We start from the raw sequence: 26,025 nt of genomic DNA, 5'->3' as shown, positions 1-26,025 counted from the left end.
AATTTTTAATGATACCTCATATGTCTGTGACTGTTGAGTTTGTTTAGATTCCCTTTTCTTTTACTGGTAAGAGTTATGATTTACTCTCTGGAAAACAATTGACTTTAATGAAGATTTATCAGGAGATTAAAAATCAAAAGTAAACATAAACTGTTTTCAATAGCATAAAACATAACCTGTAACTGATTCTAATTACAAAGGAATCTCCTTAGTTTCATTAATGATTGTTCTGTAACTCACCATGTAAGTGTGATAATTTATGGTTATGATGAACACAGAGAAGATGTACACTTATAATATGTTCTTATATATTATTAACCTATGCCAAAGCAAGCAGGGGAAAGGAGACAAGAGTGATGGGGGCAAGAAAAGATAACATTCCCTCTAACTCTCTCTCTCTTTTCTCCCATTAAGAGGCATTTTGGGAATGTAGGATCCCAAAAGTGAACAGACTATAAGAGGAGACAGAAATTATTTTTAAAAAGCTTGATGAGACATTTTCCTAAAGGATAACACAGATCCCTTTGTGCTGATGTTGTCAGGTGCTTAATTAAAAAGAGTAAAGGTCCTATACAGAAGTCCATAGATGTGATTTTGTTCCCCAGGAGGTGATATTTCCTTTGTTTTTAGCAAATCTTCTCAGTCTCATAAAAAATGGTGTAGAATAGATGGGGGAGTATTATCCAATGCTGATCTGAAACTTCATGGATAAATATAGGGTTTGGGGTAATTGTTTTGGTTTTTTTTCTCTCCTTTTTACTATTCAATGTCTATTGTGATTTTAAAATAAATGAATGGGACAAAGAATCTAAATTCAAAAATATGTCTTCAAATTGATTTAGTGTCTTTAGTAACAAAGAAAGCAGTTCAGAGGAAAATGCTGGGAGAAGGGTTGAAAATTTTTGTTATTTTCATAAAGCTCCTGTTTTTTTCAAGAAAGTCTGTGAGAGGTATAAGTAGAAACAAGCCAGCCAACAAATAGTAGCAAAAGAAATAATTTCCTCTCTCTTGCTGCATCAATTTTCCTAAGTACAGAAACAACAGAAACATATTTTCTTGTTTTGAAGAGATTTATAATACAAAAACTGTTCAGGAAAAATGACTTGCATCCTGCTTAGCAGAGTGAGTAACTGTTAATTGAAGCATTTTCCTCTTTGTCTCAACAGATTTTTAAGAAAAGGCAAACCGTGTGCCTATCCCTATGATGAGGATATGTTTTAGAATGTTCTAATTTTTGTGTCTGAAGAAAGTGCCGTCATTTAGGAAACTGTGATCGCTAGGGAAAGAGCAGGACTTTGTCCCCGTGAATACATTCTGAGTTCCAATCAGAGCATGGGGACACTGAGGGCTTTTGTTCCTCCTTCCTGCAGAAATAAAGAGAATCAGCAGAGAGATGCCTTTGCCTGTTTTTGTTGGACCAGCTGTTGCACTTAATCTCTCTGTATGCCAAATTACAACTGGAATTTAAAATTATATCACTGGTTATGCATTTGTTATAAATATGGATAGTGCAACCAAGACAGATGCCCTTCAGCTTATCTGAAGAAGGTAAGTCAGCTCTCAGGCAGTAGGTCAAGTTGTTGAGAAATTAATGTAAGAGAGAAGCACTGCACTGCTGAGGTTTAACCCCAGCCAGCAACTCATTACCATCCACCACTTGCTCACTTCCCTACAGTGGGGAGAAGAATTGGAAAGATAAGCTAAATCTTCTGTGTTTCTCCTCTAGAAAAGCTAAATAAGAACAATTTACTAACTGGGGGGTATGAGAGGGAGGGTTGGAATGACACTGAATATGCTACCAATATTATTATTAATATTAATTGTAGCTATGAGGAGAAGGAGAGAGAGTAACAGAACCCAAGAGAGCCAAGTGATGCACAATACAACTGCTCACCACCTGCTGACTGATACCCAGCCAATTCCAAAGCCTGTCTTTAGAGTACAAAATTCTGTACCAGCACACCAGAGCTTTCCTGGCTCCTCACTCAGCATGATGAGAGGATAAGGGCTGTGGCTATATCAGCTACTTGTGAGTGCTGATCACAAGTGGTGTGGATGATGATGTTGTAGCTCTAAGTTTGGTTACAATTTAAGGCTTTCTAGCCATTTGCAACAAAATTATTTCAGAAGTAGAGTTGCACACAGGTGAGCAGTCTCCAGTGCTGTAGGATCAACTTGGTTAAGAACATTTTCCAACAAAATAGTGATAGTAGGACATAAGTTTGTTTATACAAAGATCACTCAAAAAATGTACAGCCACATCCACATGCCAGTGATCTACAGCAGGAAAAACCTAGTACCTCTGTTCAGAGGGTCAAATTAAAATACACCTTTATGCAGAAATGTTACTGCAAAAATCCTAAGTGCACCTTAACAGTGGAAAAAAATAATCTTTTATTAAAACAAAACCAAGGAATTACAATTTTCAATTGTGCATATTTTAGACATAGTACTTTGAAAGAAGTATTTTTGCTTAATTGTGTATCAGACTGATTCCACTTACTACGTCTCAGGTGAAAATATGAAAAAAGAGCCCTACCTGCCAAAGATACAGTAGAAGTTCTGTAGCTAATGTATCAGCAAACTTACCTTGACTGGTACATGAAAAACCTTTAGTGTGACTTTTTTATATTTTGATTTAATGATTAAGGTTTGTTCTCTTCCAAAGAGCACTGTATTTGATTTTTTGTACTTGTGCAGGGTTTGTGAACGTGAAGCAGCTCTGGAATCAGCCCTAAGAATGTTGCAGCAATTCTACCTGGATCTCGAAAAGTTCCTTGCTTGGCTCACAGAAGCTGAAACAACTGCAAATGTCCTGCAGGATGCTACACACAAAGAAAAGACACTAGAGGATGCCAAAATGGTTCGGGACCTCATGAAACAGTGGCAGGTAAGGGTAAGCCATGTATAGAGGCATTTGACAAATATGAGAGTTTATCAAGCATATCTGATATTTATAGAAGTTATATAATTTGCATCAAGTTTATTCTTTGTAGATTAACTGAATTAGTTTTTCTCCATTACTTTCAAATACATGAAGAAATGGTAATTTGGTAGTCTATTATCAACACGCTCCATTGCGGTAATAAAAAGAGATAACGATGCAAATGTTCATAATAAATGCCTGGACAGTTCTCACACAGTTATTTTCCTCTGGGGGAAAAAAATCTTAAAGAAAGATAATATTGTATTTATTGTTCCAGAGAATCCTGAGGAGAAAGAAAATTAATTAGTTGAGATGGAGCTGTTGAACTATGTTGTTATACTTCCATTGCATTTTCTTCACTACAGTTGAGAGGAATACAGATATGTCTGGTTGAGGTCTTAAATTTCTTAAATATGAGGTTGATTGGATGTTTGGAAGGCAGGACCCTTTCTTCCAGTATTGATAGAATCATATAATAGTTTAGGTTGGAAAAGAACTTTAAGATCATCAAGTCAACCATTAACCCAGAACTGCCATGGCCATCGCTAAACCATGTCCTCAAGTGCCACATCTACACATCTTAGTAGCTCCAGGGATGTTGACTCAGCCCCTGCCCAGGGCAGCCTCTTCCAAAGCCCAGTGACCTTTTCAGTAAAGAAATTTCTTGTATTCACTCATAGTGCATGATTTTGTTTTTGACAGGAAGTTTAAAACTGGAGATTTAAGGCCCTGGATACTCTATGCCTTAGTTTATTTATTGATGAAAAACATACTGTGAAAAATTTAGCTATAAGTGATTAAAAAAAAAAAAAAGAATAAATTTATATAGTAGTTCAAGAATTCTTAGCTGCAAAATAAATTAATTTATTATGATGGGTAATATTTGCAGTAGTCACAGCCCAGTGCTCTGTATCAAGTCTTTATTGTGAAAGATTTTTGTCCAAACAGGTACATTTTCCTGATAGTGGTGCAAGTATTGTCTATTTGCTAAAAATGGGTAATGGAGCATAATTTTATCAATAGAACAATTTTATAATGCCAGCTGAATGATCAGGAAAGAGAGTATGTTTTTTTCATTCTGTTTCTCAGGTATTGCTGCATTGATTCTTTCAGGCTTCACACCCTGCTTGTGGGAGTTCTCTCTCACAATTCACTTTGATGTATAAAGATGAAAAGCAAGAACATGACATAAATATGTAGTTTGCACACAGTTTATGCATATAAAAGATTCAGGGGAAAAGGGGCTTTACTACGTCACAGAAGTCTCTGAAGTATGTATTTATGTTCTTTGTGGAAAGGGGTTATTGCTCACTAATGCACACAATCAGCCACATAAAACATAAATAGTGATAAGCCTTTTTTTTTACTCTGTATTGTGGGTCAGAAATATACTTACCCTACATAACACATCAGGCAATGACAGAGAATCAGTATATTCCAAGAAACTCACTACATAAATTGTACACGTATCAAAGCAGACATATTCAAATACAGTCCATGTCCTCAATATGGTTTGTTATCATCCAGTATGTGTAGTAAAACCGCAAGCTCTGCTCCAGCATAGAAAAAATCCTAAATTCTTTCGGTCAGAATTAGAATTTTCCAACTTACTTCTTTTTCCTACATGAAGTCTTTTCTTCTTTTTTTTTTTCTCTCACCAACCAGACTGAATTCAGATCCGAGGAGATAAAATAAAATGGTGCTTCTAATTAACTACCAGTGTCTCATGAGTCTTTGGAAAGAAACTTTGACTCCCTGGGTTTATTAGAATGCATAAAAGTTATGATCAAATATAACAAATGGATCTAGATCTGCAGTCTATGTCTTGCTCTTTACGTAGTTCCATAGAATTAGATAATGTGAAAATAGACACTAGGACTCTTGAAATGCTACAATTCTGTTTTAATCTGATATTTTTAACCACTAGGTGTAAACCAGTATTTTGGTAAATAATTTTCTAAACAAATAATGAAAAACCTAAGCTTCTGAGTTCAGTAATAACTTTGTATCCTTGTCACTACAGATGTTTATCTCACTTTTAGTGATCCATCAGCTTCCTGCTTTACACTCTCAAACTTTATCTTATTCCTTTAAACAATTAGGAAAATAATGAGTTGTTGTACAGAAACTTTTTACATAGCAGCAGTTGCTTGTCCAGGAAAATACCACATTTTAGGCATTTGTTTTCCTTTTCGTGTTCAGAAACCATTAACTCAATTGTCGCTAATAAAGATTAATCTTTCCTTAGTAGTTAGCAGTTCATTCAGTAGCAGAAGGAGAAAGGTGAGACTTATATAAGTGCACATTCTAATTACACGATGATGTAATTATATTAAAATGTTGCATTATAAACACCCTGTTTGTTTGTACAAGCATGTATTTGCATGCATCATTTGTCTGAGCTGACAGCAATGTAATAGTTGAGGTGATTCACACAGTTAGAATACTTTCTGGAGAATTTTCAAGGATACAAACCAGTTACTCCAAGGAGTTGTGTAATTATGTACTGCTTCATTTTTTTCTAGTTGAAATACATCATGTGTCCTCATGAGGCCTGGTTTGTTAAGTAACCATATGAAGGAGATGAAAATTAATTTCACTTTCTGCTTTCATACTTCTAGTGATACAAACTCTCAGCTGTGTTCATTATAATCGTGGGTCAGTTTACGTGACACCAGGCCTGCTGGTGACAGATGGAGTACACCTGTCCCAAAGGTGTAAAACCAGCCTCACTAGAGATAAGCCTGGGGACAGCATGTTTGAGGGATGTTGTCCTAGTGAGGTCCTTTGGTCTGAGAACTCAGTGGAGGTAGAGGCTGGAGATCCTTGTGGCTGCAAATATACAAGAGTTATTGATGAGTTAGATACCACGGAAGCACCTCAGAATGGTCATACAGGAATTAGGGGTTCTCCCTGAAGAAGTGTGGAGATCTATAGCCCAGTGTCCGCCTGCACCGGTGCACACAGCAGGGACAACCAACAGGAGGAGCTGGAGCCCTTTGGGCACCTGGAAAACCATGGCACACCTACCATCACAGAGATATGGATGATAGATATTATATTATATGATAGCTATATTATATATATATATATATATATATATATATATATATATATATATATATAGCATATAGCATATTATATTACATGATAGCTATAAATTCCTCAGAAGATATAGGCAAGGAAGGAGAGGTGGTCTGACAACCCTGTGTGGAAGGGAGTGTTTTGACCATCTAGAGTTTGATGCTGGTGCCAACAGGGTTGAGTGGTTTTAGTTAAAAATCAGGGGAAGTCCAGCAAGGCAGATATTCTGGTGGGAGTCTTTTATAGACCTCCCACCAGGATGAAGAGAAAGATGAAATATTCCATGAGCAAATTCCATAAGTCTCATAGTCACCAGTCCTTTTTCTCTTGGGGAGCTTCAACTTACCAAATGTCCTTTGAAAATGCAGAAACACAGCAGAGAAGATGCAGTCTAGAAGGTTCCTGGATTGTGTGGGAGAGAACTTCCACAGCATTCTCCCTGAGAAACCAGCTGTTCATGGCTTGGATGGGCGTGCTCTTATCTGGGTAAAAACTGTCTGTGGGGCCAGGCTCAGGGAGTGGTGGGGAGTGGAGTCACATCCAGCTGGGGAAAGACAGCAGGGTTGTTCCCAGGGCACAGCTTTAGGACCAGTCCTGTTTTATGAGGAGTGGTTGAGGGAGCTGGGCATGTTTATCTTGGAGAAAAGGACGCTCAGGCTTTCAGCTGATAGAGGCTGTAGCAAGATGGGAGTTGGTCTCTTCTCCTAAGAAGAAATGGCCTCAGCTGTGCCTGGGCATGTTTAGATTTGGTATTAGGAAAAGTTTTCTCAAAGTAAAAGTTGTCAAACATTGGAACAAGCACTGGCTTCCCAGAAAAGTAGTTGAGTCACAATCCCTGGATCCCATGTCACTTAGGGATGTGGTTTAATGGTGAAATTGGTGGTGTTAGGTTAATGGTTGGACTTGATTATTTTTGAGGTTTTTTCCAACCTTAAGAATTCTCTGATTGTATGAAGTACTTTCCTGGTCTGTCTTTTTAGCAATAATTGTATGTGACTCCTTATGCAGCTTATGTGATATTAGATAGAATTTTGAAGTTAGTGTGGATTTATCCTCTTACTTTATGAGTGCAATCAGTTTATATCAAGCATGTAGATGAATATAATCACAGATTTTTTCACTGAAATCTGATGATGAATACTGCATGTGACACCTAGGTAAACAGTAACTGAGGAATGCTTTTGTACTACATACACAGCTTAAAAAATGATTCTGAAATAATCGATGATGACTGACAAATTATTGGTAGTATAAACCTGACTAAAAGTATGCCAGAATATGATAAATGAAGCAAAGTTAATACTTCAGCATGAAATACATAGCAGATTGATTTTTATTGCCACCTTCATGCTCACTTAGCCTGTAACCTAAGTAGTTTTCCATTAGAGTAAGGAGTTTTGCTGTTCATAACATGAAAAATATGCAGTGCCTCAAGTTATACCTCAGAATATACAGTATGGGGAGTACCCTTATTTTCTCACAGTGATCTTTTTATCTAAAAACATCATCTAAGGGGCATGAACAGCAAGGGAGGCACTCTTGTCTCATCAGTTCTTCAAAGGTGCTCACTTGTTTTTAAAAACAAGTTTTAAAAAACAGGCAGCTGTTTTTTACAGTAATAAAAATCTGAGGTAGATACATATTCCTGACATTTTTTAATTATTTATCAATTATTTTGAGAGATAAAACATTGCTTCCAAATTTATTTCAAATATAACTCATATGTTATTTTCCAACATGGTTCATTTTGTGAATGATTTATGGATTAGATGAAGAATCTCTGTAAAATAGAAAAGAGACTGTATCCTTAATATTCTTGCTCATTTCAATTGAATTTACTAAAAAATAGTAAATCATTTTCAAGTACTTCCATTCTCTGTTCTGAAACACTTTGTCATTCTCCATTCTGAAACCCTTTTTCAGTCACTTGTCTTTATAATTGTTCCCTGAAAACTTTAAAAATAACATATAATCTTCTTCCCTTACCTGTTTTTTTAAAAAAGATTAATTCTCCATTTTTGCCTTTTATACTAACTTGTTGCCAATTCTAAAATAAAATCTGTTCTACAGCACCTGGAATAGAATAGCAGTGCCCTCTTATTCCACTGAGTAACAGAAAAGAAATTCCAAAATCTTGAGTTTTTAAACAAGTGCTCTTACAACCTATTCTGAGAAAGGCTAGATAGCATCTCAGAGTGAATTTTTTCCTCAGAGTGGATTTTTTAAAATGTTGGTTCATATTATTTTGAAAACACATCATCACAAATTTTTCAGTATTGCAATTAGCAGTCACAAGGAAGGGGATTAATGTTTCTTTGATGTTAACAGCAAGTGTCAAATACTGAATATTTTCACAGGAGATTCAGGTGCTGATTCTCAGTGGGGATGATGATAATACAACTGTTCTTCTTAGGTGGAAAGAGAAGTGGTCAGAAATCAGCAATAAACCAGATAGGTACATGTCACTACTTTTTGTCAAGTTTTTTTCAGTTTGTTTACTCTGGATGGTCTTTATTATAAAAACAGAAATTTATTGCTGCTGCAGCTTTGCCTATGAGTTGATGCAATAATGTGTATTCTGCTTCTGCCCTCCCTGTTTCAGAACATAGAAGAAAAAGCCCTTACCAGCACAAATTTTCATTTGGGAGGTAAAAGGATTGTTTTATCAAGATATCTAGTTCTCTGGTACAAGAATGAGATTTAAGTACTTTTATAACCTATTCTCATGAAAATAAACAGCTCTCAATCATCAGAAATCTCACATATAAAGTAGGTGTCTCCAAATATGAATATAAATTTATCTTAATTTCTTATTTGCGTATGTTCTGATAATCATGGTAGAAGAAAATCCCATTTTTCAAATATGTTAAATAACTTAGTATATTCTCACTTGGTTAATTTATGTATTTCCTCTGTAAAAGTTTATTGAGCACACCAGAGGAATGGTCCTAATTTTTCATTTGTAGATCAGCATTCAAAGCCTACCAGCTGTAAACAGAGGTTTTCAAACACAGATTAGATGGAAAAAGCTTTTGTAGCATGAAGTGTGAGGTTCTGTTGTGTTGAGTATTATTAGAGGAGGGCATGTAAAAATGCCAAGTAGAAATTGAATAGAAGGGATATGATGGTTTGCCATTATTCTGAGCATGTTCCAATTCCTGCATTTTCTCCTAACCTTACCATTTCTATAGGATGTCCCATCACTCTGTGTAGGCTTTTCTAAAACAGGCTCTCACACACCCAAAGAAGGGATGGATGGACTTTCTCATACCCTTTGGAAGTAAATGTCCTATTTCACTGTAACACATCAATTTCAAGTGGCAGGAATTAGAGTATTTACCAGAACTTTGAAGACTTCTGCCATAACATCTTCCCATGACCATCAGTATTTACTAGTGCAGTCTAATCTGTCATTTAGTTCTTCTATTCACTTTGTATTGCTTATAGCACATTTATTTTAAAATTGAATAATCAGTAAAAACTAGGCAAAAACCCAGTGGTAGCCTTTAATATATTCTGATGATGAGTTTAAAAGGGTATCTATGCCTTATACAATTATGCCTCCTACCAGACTCTTCAATACACTTGGCTAAAGAGCATATAATTTTTCATTTGTGAGACAAAATATGTATTTTTCCAAGGTAGGTAAAAATAAAAAAGTATTGTATTGTGATTATTAACATGTTAATGCAAAAGGGATAAATTGTACAGTGCATAACTGAGGAAAAGTATTAATTTTGGCTTAGGGCAGATATCTTCCTGAATATGTAAGATGTCAGTGGCCTACAAAGAATACAAATAAGGAATAAAATAAAAGTACAAATAATTTCCAGAGAAAAGTTATACTGGCTTTGTGAAAGGTTTTTAGATAGGACTGAGAAAAATAATCTTCCAAAAGAAGTGCCTCCAAATTTCCCTTTTTTTGGGTATATAGCTGCCATGTCACAGGTTTTTTGGATGTGAATTTACATTTTTTCACAATACTAGCTGTTCTACATACACACTGTGCAGCAGTTGTTTACTGTAGCAACTCCCACTATCTACTTTTGACAATGTTTGGCAAAAGTAACTTTTCTGTACCAAGTGTCCCATTTCATTTTCTGTCAGAAGTTTACACTTCCTTTCTTTCAACTGCTGTCAAGAATTTGAACCTCTTCTGTCAGCACGAAGTTCCACATGTTAATTTCTCCTTGCATGCCACATTTTTCATTTGAATCATTTATTTTCATTGGATTCCATTTCATTTTTTAGGTTTTCTCTCTTGAGTGGATAATTTCATTTTATTGATTTTCACCAGATAAATTGCCATTTATCCCACTTATTAATCCAAAGACTATTTTTTTGACTATTAGTACAGAATTATTATGTCAGCCTGTTTTGCAGACTCAAATTAAAATTAAATAAAATTTTGAAAAATTGAGTCTGGACTCAATTTAGAATTAATATCTTCATCTCTGTACTCTCTGTGTAGTTGAACAGATAATGGAAAACCAAAAGAGGCCATAGGCAGCAAGAAGCATGCATATTAATCAGTTCTAAAGATGAACATTTTTATTTTCTTTCTTTGTATAACTTTTTTCACGTTAGAAGTCTTCATAGCTCATAGCAGCTTGATTGAAAAAAATGTGTCAGTCAAAAAGAACTTATATCAGGTTACACTCATAATTTGTTGTGAAATAAATGAATTAACCTTAAAAAAAGACTATGTGGCTTCTTTTTATTAATGCCAGAACATTGATTCCTGGTATCTGAATCTGATATTACAGTTTTTAGGCGAAATTTGCCAATGGAGGAAATGTGAGCATCAAGTAGTAACTAAACAGATTAAAGATACAAATTATATTCTCCCCAGAAATACTATACATTGTCTGCTATATTAAACCTACCTAATTTTAATTTCTTCCTCAGTCTGCTAGATTGGACACAGTTTTAATGACTTTTTTTTTTTTTTTGGCAACTACTTCATAGCTCAACAAAAAAGAATAGCAAGACACACTTTCTAGAGGACTAAGTACAAAACCCAGAAGACTGAGTCACTTAATTTCATTGTTGAACTTCAAAGGTCTTTTGCTGGGAAAAGCTTACAGTTGTCCTGCTATTTTTTGTACTGGTTATATCAAAGTGTATTTCCCTGATCTGTAAATGAAGTGGCAAATCCTTTCTTTCCAGAACCTGGAAACCTGCTGGAAGCTGTGAGATCAAAGCTATGAAATAAACCTGTTCTCACTTATGTTACACCTATTACAGTCACAACAGTGCATTAGCCTGAACGGATCATCTCTTTTTCTTTTTAACTGTGATATTGTAATTCTATGCCTCATGAGTAAGAGTTGCAGCACTGTTTAAATCCCAGCTTGTTGATTTGCTTAAAAAGAAAAAAAAAAAAGGAGCAATTTTATTTTAACCTTTGATTTGTGAGACGTGGAATACTACGGAGGGTTAGCACCACCTGAAAAAATACCACCAAAAAATGTGATTTCTGCAAGGGGAGCTGTAAGCGAGGGGTGGTTGTTTTGTTATTTTGTGTTTCCTGCTGGATGTTGTGCACACAGTTTTATTCCTGGGTGCTGTGGGGCTCACACTGCCCCAGGTGCAGCCAGCGTCATTCCCAGTTTTAACCCAGCTCTGGGATGGGGCGCGGAAGCAGAAATTCCGCGCGGTGCCCTTGGAGCAAACCTGCAGCTGCATTTCCACAGCCACGGATTCCTGGCACTAAGCCTCATCCTGGGAGACTCAAGGGCTGTTGATGGCAAAGGGAATTTTACAGATTGTCAACACTTATTGTGTCTGACTCAGGATAGAAACTCTTCACCCAGTTGTTTGGGTGAGATGGAGGAAAGGGAGAGGCAACTATTGGTATATTTAAATTATTTAATTAATTTTCTTTTAGTTTTGAGGTTACTTTATAATTTTAATATTTTATGGGTTTATATTTATGAACTTTACGACACAAGGCTGGAGGTTGATATTTCCACATATCATGGGGGCAGATATTTAGAATATATGCTAACATAAATCAGATTTGCTTAAAATATTTCTTCTTCTCAATATCTGTGTTCTTATGTAATTTCTGCTTTCTCATTGTTGTGTAATTTTCACTGCATATCTCAAATAGAGACAAGCTGGACCTGACAGAAATAGAAAAAAATTATTTTATGAGTTTAGTTAAGAAACGTTGTAGAAATCTGTCTTTATTAGCACGCTGTTTTGCTGATGATTTCTCTGTTTTCATTTTGGCTTATAGCACTGTAAATTAATTTAACATGAAAGGATGAAAATATTGCTTTTAAATTTTTTTCATTAAATTATGAAAAAATATTACAATAAATAATAGAAAAGAATGCCTCTGGTAGAAGCTTCTGTTTACTCAATCATTGCTGCAGCAAGAGTGAATTATTGCAGAGCTAACTCAGAAGCAATATTTTTGCAGCTACATCACATAAAACAGATGATCTCAAAACTTCAAAACACAGCACAGAAAAGAAAGCACAGTCTGGATCCTTTGAAAGTTAAACATCTATTTATATTTCTGTGAGGGACTTGGGCAAGACAGTTGGCTGGAATAGAAGCCTCTCACATCTCAAGTGTTGTGGTAATGAAGTGAAAAGTGAATTTCATTGATATCCTGCATGCATCAGCTCTAGGTGCTGAGTTTGAGGTCAGGATATTCCACATACATGGTGCTTATAAAATGTCTGTGAGGGTAAAAATTAATTCTGTAATTTACAATAGGGATGATGATATTATCATCCACCTTACTACAATATCTGTAATTTTGCATTACCTGGAAACAGCATCTTTTGTTTTTTTGGTCTTGGCTTTGTATTTTGGTGTCCCTATCCTGTACAGGATATTTTCTATACAGCTCTTTGTTGCCAGGGGTGCTAAAAACCTTCCTTCTGCTTAGGTCTTTTTTTCCAAGCTATCTTACTTCCATCCCTTTGAAATAATCCAATTTAGCTTCAAGCCTGGATTGCTCCAGACTTATTCCTCTGCGGTCTTTCTGTTTCCTGCTTACATTAATTTAGAGTTGTGCAGAAACCATGTAATACCATACATTACAGACAGGAACTGGGCCTGAAATCATTGCTGTGTTTTCTGTCTTATCCACTGGAAATAAAATGATGTAAGATATTTTAAACCATTGACAGACAGATATCTTAGAAATTAACAGAAATGCTCTTAATCGCTGTAATGGTAATGAGTCCTTTGATACTTAATGTTATGGAAGGGATAATCTATAACCCCTTTATTTTTTTTCCTTTAAGGAAAAAATGAGCCACAGAAAAATACAGAATACCTCTACTGATACTATAATATATTTGGGTTTTTTCCTCTCCTTATCTGAGATTTCTGATTATGATTCTGAAAGATGCCTTGCAAATGCTAATTTACAACTGAGAAGTAGAAGAGCCAAGAAATTGTTATTTTCCAGGGTATTTCTTGGTGATTTAGTAGCCTTGTGATTTTGTAATTTTCTTCTGCAAGACAGGTAGAAATGTTACCCTTTTTTATTGTTGTTGTTGTTGCTAGGTACATTAAACAGGTTTTATTTATGAAGCATTTTTGAATGTCACCTAGAAAACATGTATTAAGTGTGTTGTTATGTTAGGTTATGGACCTATGAATTTCAATATGGACCAATGAAATAAGAAAACATCTTTTGAGATAATTTAGAAACTTGGTGTGCTAGAGATATATGGATAATAAACTTGCTATATATGCACATGTTCATACGTATGATTTTCTGTGTATTTGGCTCTAGAATACAAAGTCTGCATTTGGCTGTCAGTCTTCAGAATGTATTCCAGGTTGCACTTCTTTCATAGTGTTTATTAAACAGTGCTGACACTGAGAAAGCTGATCTCAAGAACAGAGCTATTAGAACATAAAACATCATTTCTTCTGGAAGGTTGTTGATGATATTTACAGTCATGAAGATAAAATGTTTGCAAGTTTTTCAAAGTGTTGGGCTCAGCTGTGCCTTCCTCCAGGCCTTCAGGAGTTACTGCTCTGCAGCAGGCAATGCTGAGAAAATGAACTGTGCCACAGATGCCACTGGGAAATCTTGAATGCTTTCCAGAATTTGCAGTCACAGCATTCCCATGCCACTTGCTTCCCACTGTTTTATAGAAGGTGATGGTGTACAGTTGGTTTGGGTTATTCCCAGGTCTTTTAGGTTTGGGTGTTTTAGTAATTGGGGGAAGTAGAAGAGAGAAACTTGTATTTTCCCAAAAGATTGCTCTTCTCTCTGACTTACACCTGGACAACCAAACAAGAAATCTGTTTACATTTGACTGTCTTCAGGATCATATTTTCTGAAAACAAATGTGTGAAATTCTGTTATACTTCTATACTAAGGAAATCTTACTTTAGGAGCTACACATCCACTTGAGTGAAAAAGAAGCAATGCTTTATAGCTTTTGTAGCAAACTAAGTGATTCTGCTCTTGTTAGGGATAATAAATGGTGTTAATAAACAGTTTCAGCATGTTCTACAGAGCGAATTTATTTGCTAAAATTATTTTGTAATTTAAATAAATTATTTTGACTCTATCATAATTGTCTCATGGAATATTAATGTATGGAGAGAGAATAAATTTAAACAATTCCCTATTCATCTCCCTTTTCAGGCACAGAGAAATACTGTTCTATTTTAAGTTATTTCATGCTACACTTCTGACACCTATTTTGAGTTAAAACAACTGTAAAAGTCATATTGTTTCTTCTAATTTTTTTGTCTTTGTTCCTTAAATTGTGCCTTAGCACTTGCACCACTAAAAGAAAAAAATGTAGAAACAAATGTTCAAATCTTGTTTAGTATTCTGCTGATGTTGGTGTAAATTAGTCCTGCGAATGCAAAAAAAATGCATACATAGGGATATGTATGGTTGTTATAAATTGATATGAGTAGCTGATATTACTCTTTATTTTCAGAATAGTTTTTTAGCTGCTGTAAGGGCTTTCCCTTCTGGACGTGGGTAGAGAGAATAGCAGTGATATTGATGTTTGCAGAGCAAACAGATGCAGCAGTGTTGGAGAAAGAAAGTAAAAACTATAAAACTATATGTAGATATGAGACATTAAGGATATAAAAGCGTCCTTTTTTTTTTTTTTTTTTTTTTAATGTTGGTCTATTTGATGCTCCAGTCTGTGAGTTCATGATGCACCAGGCCAGATTTGGTTTGGTTATGCTGGGTACAGCCATAGATACACTTGATCATTAGTGGGGTTGGCTTTTGGCTTTACCCTCAGCTGTACTTTGGAAAATTCTGTTGCCATGAAGTGCTTAGCACTTAATGCTCTGTAAAGAAGACATAAATTTGTTTTGTTTTATATGTGCTTCAGTATTTTTGAAGAAAACCAGGACTGGGGTTCCCTGTGCTTAAGTTAAAACCATTGTTTGTACTAAATAAATTTGGCAGTTCTGAAATTGGATTTTTTTAAAATTCCTTTTACATTACATTCTCAAACCATGATACTGATTCATTGTACTGCAATTTGAAAGAATGCATGTGGTCTGCCAGGTGTGGAGGGGAAACAAAACAAATTGATGTTCCACAACCTCTAAACCAGTCTTCTGACATTATTGAGATGAAGTGGAGATTTCCATGGAACTGGTGCCCAGACTTGAACCTGATGTCAGCAGCTATTTTAATGTTAATGGGCTGGCCAAATTGACAGAACCAAGGAAATCAGAAGTTACAAACTCCTTTTGCTATGCAGAAAGTATTTCGGTGGTTCATATTACAATGGTGTTTCTTTCCTGAATCTGTGATTTATGGAGGCAGGGAAAGTCTTAATTGTTTGAATCATTACTGGTTTTGTAGTCAAACAAGTCTTTACCATGACTGACTGTTTTCCTATGAATTTAGAGATGCAATTAGATTAAGGGCTGTTCTGTGCTGTTCTAGCTGAAGGTGAAGAGAGATAATTATGATGTATTTGTCATTAATATGGCAGGAAAATTGTTATTATAAGAGGGTAAAGATCCAGCAAAGTAGCAATATCATAACTTCTTTTTTAAGTAGTGAGGAAATCTTTTGTAATGAGGATCACATTTGCATGAGATGGCTGCATGAGGCCTGTGTGAGCTGTTCAACATGATTCCTGAGGCTTTTTTACTAGACTCTCCTAGTTATCTCAGGATTAAGTCTTTGAAAAGTACAATGAACATGTTAGTGTCTTATGGTTTAAGCTAATCACATAAAATATCAGAAGATTAACTTCTAGAATATGTATTAAATTAGACAACTGAGAATTATCTTAACTTTAGAAAATTGATTCTGAAAGCATGTAAAGCCCATTGGCTTTAATACTAGGGTCAGATGAGCATAAAGATTCAAATTTTGGACTGTCCAGGCCAAATCGGGTGGCATTCAGTCCCCAGATGTATCAGTTAGGGCTATTCTTAGAACTAGTTGTCTTCTTTTGATAGGAATAAATATTTTCAAAATTAAAGCTTTTCAGAGCAGTAAATTCATTTCAAAGTAAATTTTATAGGAACATCTTTAATAATTTTCATTATGGTGATTTGGTTTTAGGAAATATATTAATTTTCATGTGCATGCTATAGCAAAATATCATTTTATGGCACGTATACAGTGAATTAATATTCTGTTTCATGATTTTGTGATTAAATCAAAATAAAAGATGGCATAGTTCTGAGTCATAACTCCCACCCTCAATCAGGGCATAGTGTATTTCCAAGATTTCAATAATTCAGTATTCATATACTCCACAGTCTTAGTCACGGAGCAGGAGTCTTCCTGAAAGTCCCTGAATGTGCTTAAATGAAAGGAAGAAGTCACAACAGACCACGAGTGGTGTTTAATATCTTATTATTTATGTGTTCTTCCAAAAGCTACAGAGAATTAGGGAGGACTGAAGCAGATGAAGGAAGGTGGAATAAATAAAACTTAACTCAGGCCAGAAAAAAGCTTGTGAAAGGAGGAGGATGGTTAGGGATGCTAATAAATAATAAAATTCTCTCCATCTCTCCCTAGCACTTAAATTTTGTGTAATAACTGGATAGGCAATGTCTTTTATGTGGAACCTATCTTAAAAAAAGGACATGAAAGCCAGCACATATTCAGTTGTGCTTTCCTGAACTTAAAATTTCTTTATATGTGTACTATAGAATTAACACATGAATTTTTATGTAGTCATTAATCTGTCTTTAACACAGCAAAGACATAACAGCTACCATTTTTGTCCCATTTCAATAAAATGACTTTTGCATACCAAAATACTGCACACAAGTAGAACTAAGATGAGCAGGAACCTGTGGTTTTATTGTTGTGTGATGTCTCTATAGTTACCAGTGTCCGAGCTGTCTTCAACAGGGCCACAATTATTCTTGTGTCATAAAAACATCACTAGAACCAATCCTTGGTCTAGAATATAAATGCCAGTTTTTAAGTGCCCTGTAGTACAGTAAATAACTGAACTATTCAGAATGTTGTATTTAAAAGTATAAAGAAATTCTTCCTGTTTATTTTCTGGATTCCCAGTATATTTTTTGGAGTTGGTATCTGCAAGCAGTATCCCTCTACTCTTCTTTTGCTGACTTCTGAATTCCAAAGCTGAGATAGCACTAAGCAGGGTTTTTCAAAGTGTATTTTAGCAATCTTTTATATGTTTACAGCCATGTGTGTCTAGACCTATCATGCTGCATTCTGAATCTTCTGCTTTATAAACCTTTGGGGAAATGCAACCGTTAAAAGTAATTTTGTGAGAACTAAGAGAAAAAGAAAAAAAAAAAAAAGCCATGAAATTTAACAGTGAGAAGCAATATTTTTTCCCATTTAACTGAATGTACAGAAGTTTCCTGAAGACTATAATCCTGCTCCAAGCTGTTGGAACATGTGTTTTGGCCTCTATGGTCTGTCACTTATTTGAGGGTGTTTTCTTAACTTTAGTTAGGCCCTTCACAAGAGCCTGCTTTTACAGTGTCAGATTTGAAACTGGTGCTATAAAATTGGTATTACAAGTTATAGTTTTTTCATATGTCTGATTACTTCTTCTTTGAATTGCTTACTTGCTATAATTTTGCAGGAAAGGAAATAAAATTTTGAGGCATTTTCATTTCCTTTCTAAAAGGGACACTGCCTGTCTTCAGCACTGGACAGAACAATGCGAGGTGGTTTGGGTATTCAGAAGTGTTGAGTTCCCTTGCTGAAGTGTTGAGTTCTCTTATACCATGTTCAGCACTAGGGCTTTTTTCCCTTGCTGGTGGCACTGGGAATACAGAATATAGCCACAGTAGAAGCATATGGTATTTTGTAATGCTATTATAATGAGTACCATTGAAATAAGAAAGATTTGACATTTCCTCCAAAGAATCTCTGTCGCAGAGGCCACTGGAAACCTATAACTCTGCAACAGGCAGACATTAATTAATGCTGTGTCACAGTGAGATTCCTATGGAACTGTTTATTATACATACATTAGAGTGATGCAAAGTGCTTGGGTTGATGTAATTGCAGTCAATTATCAACAAGTTAATAATGATTTACCTACTTTTAAAATGCTGTTATGATGAGATATTTCCTCTGGGTTATTAAACTGTGAGGTCACCAGAGGAAAGATTTTAACATGCACATTCTTTGCCATTATGAGTTAACATGCATATTTTTCTATCAAAGTAACTTCAATGTAGTAGTGTTTCCATTTTAATAGGACAAATCTATTAGCTTCATTTATATTTACTTCCATAAGAGTTGACAGAATGTCTAAAAGCTGTCAAGGCAATATCATCTGATTTCTAGGAGAAGTAAAAATGGAACTTGATTTTGACACTCAGAGTCTAACAATATGAAGCCAAATATTAAGAAACATCTACTCAGAGAACTGACTAAAAGTTACAGAAGCAGAACTAAAGCTTTCATATGCTGTTTCTGAAGTGTAATTGAGCATATAAATATGAAGGTGGATATAAATTCAGGGTCTTTCAATGAAGAGAGCTTTCCTACGAAAATACTAGATTTGAGAATTGCCATAGCAACAGTGCTGTTTCAGAAAGGGACTAACACTATACATTCGCACTGTTATATTTCCATTTCAATATATTTTCCTTAAAATTACCCATTTTTGGGACTTTGTAATGTTAAGGGAGTGTCATACATGTGTGCTAGTTTCAGGGTCTCTGAAGAAAAATATTTAACTGAAAGGAATTGATGTGCTCAGTCATAAAATGGCAACCCTAGCATTTCAGAGGCAGCATGTATTTGAATAAAAAGCAGTGATAATATAGCAGTGAAAAAGCAGTGTAAGATTTTTAGTGTAAGTATTTGTCTGATTTTTAATTATTTAATATAGTTTTCTGATTTGTTGGAGACACAGGGAAATCATTTTTGGCAATTAGTAATAATTTTGACTTTAAAGAGGATGAAAAAATATTTTTCCATTTAATAGTCTAATTTATTTAGCAATTAAACCATAAACATTTGGCATATTGGAGGATATTCCTGATATGATGAGCTGATTTGGATGTTGTACCTTATATGTTATAAATAAATGAATTTTCCTGTAATATTTGGGAAATGTGCACTTTACCTTTGTTCTCAAGAAATGTATTTCAAATATATTCTCTCCAATTTTGCCCTCAATAATGTATTTCTTTTCATGTCTTTTGAATTAGCAAGGCTTCTATTGCAAGGCTGGTCTTATGTCCACTCTGCCAGGAAGCTTAATTATCTGAAGACATAGGAAATAATATATAATTAACTAGAGCATCCTAATTGCTCTAGTTACATTTTTAAATTTAAAAGGGGCAGCAAAACTGATCTCTTTTGATGGTCCATAGAGTGGTCCAAGTGGTTCACAAAATGACACTTAAAAAAAAAGAGTGTTACATCTGACTTTTTATCCACATTCTATATTTACAGTCTTCTTACCTGGAACTGGTATCTCCTCCATTAAGTGTTTAATTCTTTATCTTTTTCACAGTCTTTACTTCGGTGGGTTTATTCCATCCCTTCTGTAGCTGTAGCCATAGATATGGAAAAAGTCTTGTCCATTTGCTACTGCTCTGGTGCTAGAAAAAGTAATTTCCTGTAACAAAAAAATCCAGTTTCTATAAGACACAAACAATGTCTGAACTGAAGTTAAAGAGTTGCAGAATTATGAAATAGCAACTTTAGTGTTCTTTTAGAGACACCACCAATATTGAAGTAACAAGGACAGGATAATCTGAAAAGACAGCATTAAATTCTCTATAGCTGAATATTTACAGTTTTTTCTTTTTTTTTTCAAATAAAGTACAAAGGGAAATTCCACAATAGGAAACATTTTTATGTTTATCCTAAACAGCAACCAGAACCTCCTTTTCTCCACTGAGAATTCTTCTTTCTCAGCCACAAAAACAGTTTCCTTCTTTTGAAATCTGTTTTGTACACTGAGATCCAACAGATCTCAGGTGTCTGCTGGTGCAGGATATTCATTCAGTATAAGATGCTCCTTTTGCTAAAGGCCATGACCTTCAGATTCCTGGATTTCTGACTTTGTATTCAACATAAACCTGGCATACAGCATGTGTTGACTTCCTTGTCCTGGGGACAAGTTAGCTTGAGTTAGGTTTGCAGTTAAAAGACAACTGTCTTTTAGAGGGGTGAAAAATCATTTCTAATCTATATAAATTGACTTTTTCCCACAGCTGAAATGATTATTTTAAGTTGAGAGGCAAAATGGAAAACATTTGTGTATTTGGTAGTGTATTTATATTTTCAGTGAGTACAACTCATGACCTCTAAGTAAAAAGGGCACACACAATGCCTTATCAAACCAGAAACTGCTTAGGTATAACACCAGCCTGAGCTAAATGCAATTCTGAATGTTAAAAACTGTCCTTTATCCTTTTAAAGGAGCATTCACTGACTACGTGAATGCACATGCTCGTGCACCTGTTTACACTAAGAATGCAATAAAATCAAATTAAAAGAAATTAAGAAGGCTTGAAAAATCATTTTGAAAGGTCTATCATAAAGCATGCTCACTCCTGCTGTGTCACATGAGACAGTGGAAGAAAGATTATTTTGTTATTTGTTTGCAGAACTGCTGGTTTCACTCTCCTCCTCTTCCTCTGCATAACACATCACCATTGCAGCTGTTGTGGAGCTGCAGATATGCCTAATTAACAATAAAACAGAGCAGCAGCCTAAGACCAGACTTTCTGTGCCAACAGTTAGAGGATCCTGGCCATGTTTGTGCTGTGGGCAGTTTTTACAGCTGGTGCCAAGTGTCAGGACACTGATAGCCCCCTGATGGCATTCAGAAAGGGCTGACCCTTTATGTTTCACTTTTTGTCCATGAACCAAGACCTCTCACACCTGTCTGGGCTGGCCAGTTGCTGCTCTTCTGTGAGAAAAGGCTGCTGTCAAGTTGTGTTTGCTCAGTTGACCCAAGGCTACCTGGGTCATTCCTACTTTTTGAGCAGCTTTAAAATTTTTGTTTGGTTATATCTGTATGTGATACACCATATGCTTGGCCATCTGTTGTTTTCATGACTTATTTTAAGGAGATATGTAGACCACTTTGAATAAAGGCACTTCTATTTAAAATAGCATTAATACTCATGTTTTCCAAGCACACCTTGGGAGGTACAGCTGAGCCAAGTCTTAGTCTTATTAAAATTGTTGTGATTACAGCAGTCTTGGTGGGCAGAAAAAAACAAGGAGTAGTAGATGGATTAGAAATCAAACTTTCAGTTCAGTGACTGTCAGTTTTAATGTCTTTGTCTAGAGTCAAAGCAGGTATAAGAACTCTAAAAATGGCTCTACAATATCTAAAAGATACCTTAAAGTATCTTTTTTTCTTTTTTCACTTTTCATCAGGAAGGACACACAATGAACTATAGCATGTAACTTCTTGGCATCAGCTTGAAGTTGAATTTTGTCATACGAAGATGTTAGCTTTGGAAGAGCATTTTAGAGACTTTCCATTTAAGTATGATCTTGAAAGTTTCTGACTGGACAATAAGGAATCTTACACTATAATTAAAAAAAAAACCAAAAGTTTGGTTATCTTCTGTGCTTTCTCATATGTCAGAATACTCTGGTGAGCAAATGGGATCAAGAGAAGTAAAAAACTAGTTCCCATCCTACTCCAGTTCTGAAAGGATCTTTTATGTGGTTGAGCCTCAAGATTTTGCCAAACCCCAAAATGTCCAATTCACAAAGAAAATTTTCAATTAGGCCAAATCAGACCAGAATGAAAAGTTCTCTAAGTTACCCTGAAATTAGGCATGCTTTGGAGCTTATTTATTTCTCTTCTCACTTTCAAAAACCTTTATTAATAACTAGGAACTTCACCAGGACCAAAAATCAGAAACTCCAGAAATTTCAATTCCAGAAGAAACCCACCAACCTTCAATGGTATGATTTGTCCCTATTACACTGAGGTGACCTGGAAGTAGCAGATGCTGAGGAAGGGATGTCCTGGTGAAGCTGCAGTCCCCAGGAGAGGATTTGTGTCTGTGTGCACTTTGCCAGCAGCCAAGGCATTCATCAAATCCCCGTCTTGAAATGGTTTTGTTGAAAAGCTTTGTTGAGCCTGAGGTCTCTCTAGAAAGGCATTTCTGGCAGGGTGAGTGGTGAATGACTATGAGAGCACCAGGCTAGAGGAGATTTTGTGAACAGAACACATACTGCTTGATTTGCCAAGCAGGCTGCTTTGTCTTCTCTTTCATTTAAGTATGACAAGTAAAACAGGCTCCACTAATCAAGTTTCTTAATCAGATAATTGTATATATTTTGGCATCTTGATTCAGTAAAAAAGATAGAGTGCTGGCAGACTGATGTCAAATAAAACAGATTTGAGCATTACATTAGTGCCACGCTCACAGATTCAAGGCTGGACAGGATGCACAAGAACTGGGACTTCAGAGACCCTGGAGGCACTTTTTAAGATATATCCCTTTTGCCATCCATTTCCAGACAGCTGGATGCTCAGTTCTGAAGTTCATATCACTGCTGTTGTTAGATTTTGAAAGGCTGTGGGTACATGCCACCTTGTAACCTGACCTTTTAGAGATCTCATAATGTAAAGCCAGTGACTCCATATTGCAGCATATTCCTTTTGTTCATTTTGAGTTGGGTTGTTTTCTCAGTCTTTGTTACAGGTTGTATCTAACCTGCATTTCTGCTCTTTGTTGCCCTTCTATTTTTGTTATTGCTTATGCAATAGCTGCACTACAATAGCCCTCTACACAGAATAAGAATATCATTATTAATTATTATTTACTTGATTTTATTTTAGTAACAAACGCTTTCTTTTAAAGCAGAATAAAAGTGGTTTTTTTCCCTCCTCTTTTCTGGTTTTTATTTGATGAAAAAGGCTTAACAAATTTATCCTTAATTTTTTAACTTGAAATAATGGGAAAGAAACAAACCAGCATTGTAGAAGTTGCATAGCTGCTGACTTAATTCTACTAATTTCTTCTGTAGTTTAATTTGTAAGAAAAGGTTTTAAATGCAGTATGTTGAAGTATGAAATATATGGGGCTTAGATGTATTTTTTATATGTACATTAAACATTTGAGTTAAGTTTGTTTCAAAGCTTTTTCATTACATGCTGCATCATCAGAAGAAAGCTCTTAAAATGTATACTCTTGTGATCTAAAGTTGCCTGGCTTCCCTAAATATGCCAGCATTTGCAAGATATGCTTTGAAATTAATAATATTGAAAAACAACTCAGCAGTTGTATTTGCCTTATTTAATTCCTGCTGAGATGATTATGCTTCTATTAGCTGTGCAATTATATTGCACAGCTCACTTGAAGTATCTCAAGCTGTAGCTTTTTTGATTCTGACTATTTTAGCACTTCACAGAAAACTTCAAAGGTTCAACCACAGTGAATAGATCTCACCAAACTATTTATGTTTCTGACTTTGAATTACATTGGCTAACTTCTGTCTTATTTATTTTTAATAAGCATCGTGTTTAATTGTGATATTTTTGCATATAAAAAATGCGTTTAGACAAATATAACACTATCGAGGTTAAGTACATGGAAATAGCCATATGACAATTTCAGATTTCTATTAATTTCTATATGAAGATCTACTTTGAACAAATATTCCAAGTTTACAAGTTTTGTCTAGGTTTATTAAAAATAATTGCAGGTAGAAGCGAAAGCCTAAAAAAGTTGATGTTTGAAGAACAAATGAACAGAAGTGGAGTTTGGAAGACCTCTTTAGGGGTCTTGTTTAAAGCAGGGATAATTTGTGGAAATTCAGCTCTGAAATGTTGGTGCACCTTGTGATTGTACAACTAGATTCCATTGATTAAATGTCAAAGTACCAAACCACTTGGATATTGGTTTGGGATTTGTGTTAGTTTTAATTTAGGTGAGTACTCCACATGGAGGAATAATGACTTGGAGGATGGCAGCCAATTTAATCTTAGTCTTATATAGTAAATTCTGTTTGTAACATATAAACATTACAATGTTTTAATGGAATTATATTGCATTTTTGAGGGGTTTTTGGTGGTGTTTGTTGGATTGGTCTTTTTCCACCAAGTTTCTGTCTTTTTGTTCATTTTATGCCATACTGGACAAAAATATAAGTCCAAGCAAGAAAAATAAGTATTTTAATCTCTGAGAGATATAATTTGTACAAATTCTTTAGCAAAGATATCAAAAATAGCACTGATATGAAACAAGAACTATAAAAAGTAGTCAGAATTACTTTTTAAAAAATAGTGTATAGCATTCTACTGATACAAACAGCTAAATTTGCAGTTTCTGAACTTTCTACAGTGGGAAAAAAATTTGATGAAGGCATTTGTTTAGTCCATAATATGTATTGATGTGATCTTAGATTTAATACTCAAAAAGAATCACCTTATAAATAAACTATGTGAAGGCATATTTTAATGAGCTGTCAATAAAAGTCTGTTCCCATTCAGATGGGAATCTTCAGATGGTTAGATCCATCTAACCATCTGAAGTGTATGCCCATTTTATTTTGTGAATTGTATGTACTTTTGAAACCACATGTTTAGCATGTGCCATAGCAATAAGACTATTATACATAACAGGGGATTTCTAGTTCACAGTTCACAAGCATTTTCAGAAATTCTGAGACCTTTCACACATGAACAGAGGAGGCACAGTATCTTATGCAGACTAAACCCAACATTTCTATGCTGCATCAGATTTAATGTGCATATACTTTGAGACTACACAGCAAATGAGCAGAGGTTATTCAGGATTTTTGTCTGTGCTGCCCTTGATAAAAGCACTTAGACAAGCAAACTGCACTGCATAGTATATATAGGATGTCACTGCATATTTAATCTAAACAGAAGTGATTTATCCCTGCAAATAGTGGAGAAGAAAAGTGGTATTTTCACATTCACAGGCACAGATTTCACAGTGGAAGTGGAGAATAGATTGAAGAAAAAAGCTGGACTAAACCAACATATCGATTCCCTTTGAACAATATTTCCTTAAGACCAGAAAGTTTTTGGAAGCTTCAGGTTGGAAATTCTCAGTTGACTCTTGTGGGCATAAAAAAGATCAGAGGCTTATTTAAAGAAAAAATACTTCAAATGGGAAGGTGGCTAAAATACAGTCAGGAGCAAAATGTGCAGAAATTTCTAGTGAGAGTGAAGGCTTTGGTAAGAACTCGAAGTCAACTGCATAGGTTGGTTTTTTTTTCGTAGACCCAAAAGAATGCATTCGTGAATTCATCCTCCCCTGTCACGCTACAGCCTGAAATAATTCACACACGGACACTAGATGCAAAAGGGGAAAGAAAAGAACCCAAAGAGAGATTTTATTTTCTGACTCCACTATGTATAGAATATCAAAAGTGACAGTGGATTGGAGGGTGAAATTGCCACCTCTCCAACCACACTGTTCAAACCAACAGTCCATCAATTCTCTCCACCCACAAAGAAGAATGAAAAATCATTTATATGTGAACAGTGTGAAAAAAATTCAGTAGAAATATGTAAACATCAGAAGGCATATAAAACTTTTAGAAGAATTCTAAAACTCTGAAAAGAAGA

The 26,025-nt window shown here is 35.2% G+C and overlaps 1 protein-coding gene across 21 annotated transcripts in view; it reads left to right on the top strand.

Moving 5' to 3' along the window:
• DMD (dystrophin) overlaps positions 1 to 26,025 on the top strand; it is a 1,135,802-nt gene that overhangs the window by 896,223 nt on the left and 213,554 nt on the right. For all 21 annotated transcript variants that reach the window (XM_072937290.1, XM_041719931.2, XM_041719926.2 and 18 more), the window contains one exon: positions 2,701 to 2,890. In XM_072937290.1, the coding sequence (XP_072793391.1) occupies positions 2,701 to 2,890 (190 nt within the window). The remainder of the gene's footprint in view (positions 1 to 2,700; positions 2,891 to 26,025) is intronic.

Source organism: Taeniopygia guttata, chromosome 1, assembly GCF_048771995.1.
Source record: "Taeniopygia guttata chromosome 1, bTaeGut7.mat, whole genome shotgun sequence".
Classification (NCBI taxonomy): Eukaryota; Metazoa; Chordata; class Aves; order Passeriformes; family Estrildidae; genus Taeniopygia; species Taeniopygia guttata.
Note: the sequence above shows the minus strand (reverse complement) of the source record. Positions and strands in the feature narration are given on the sequence as shown.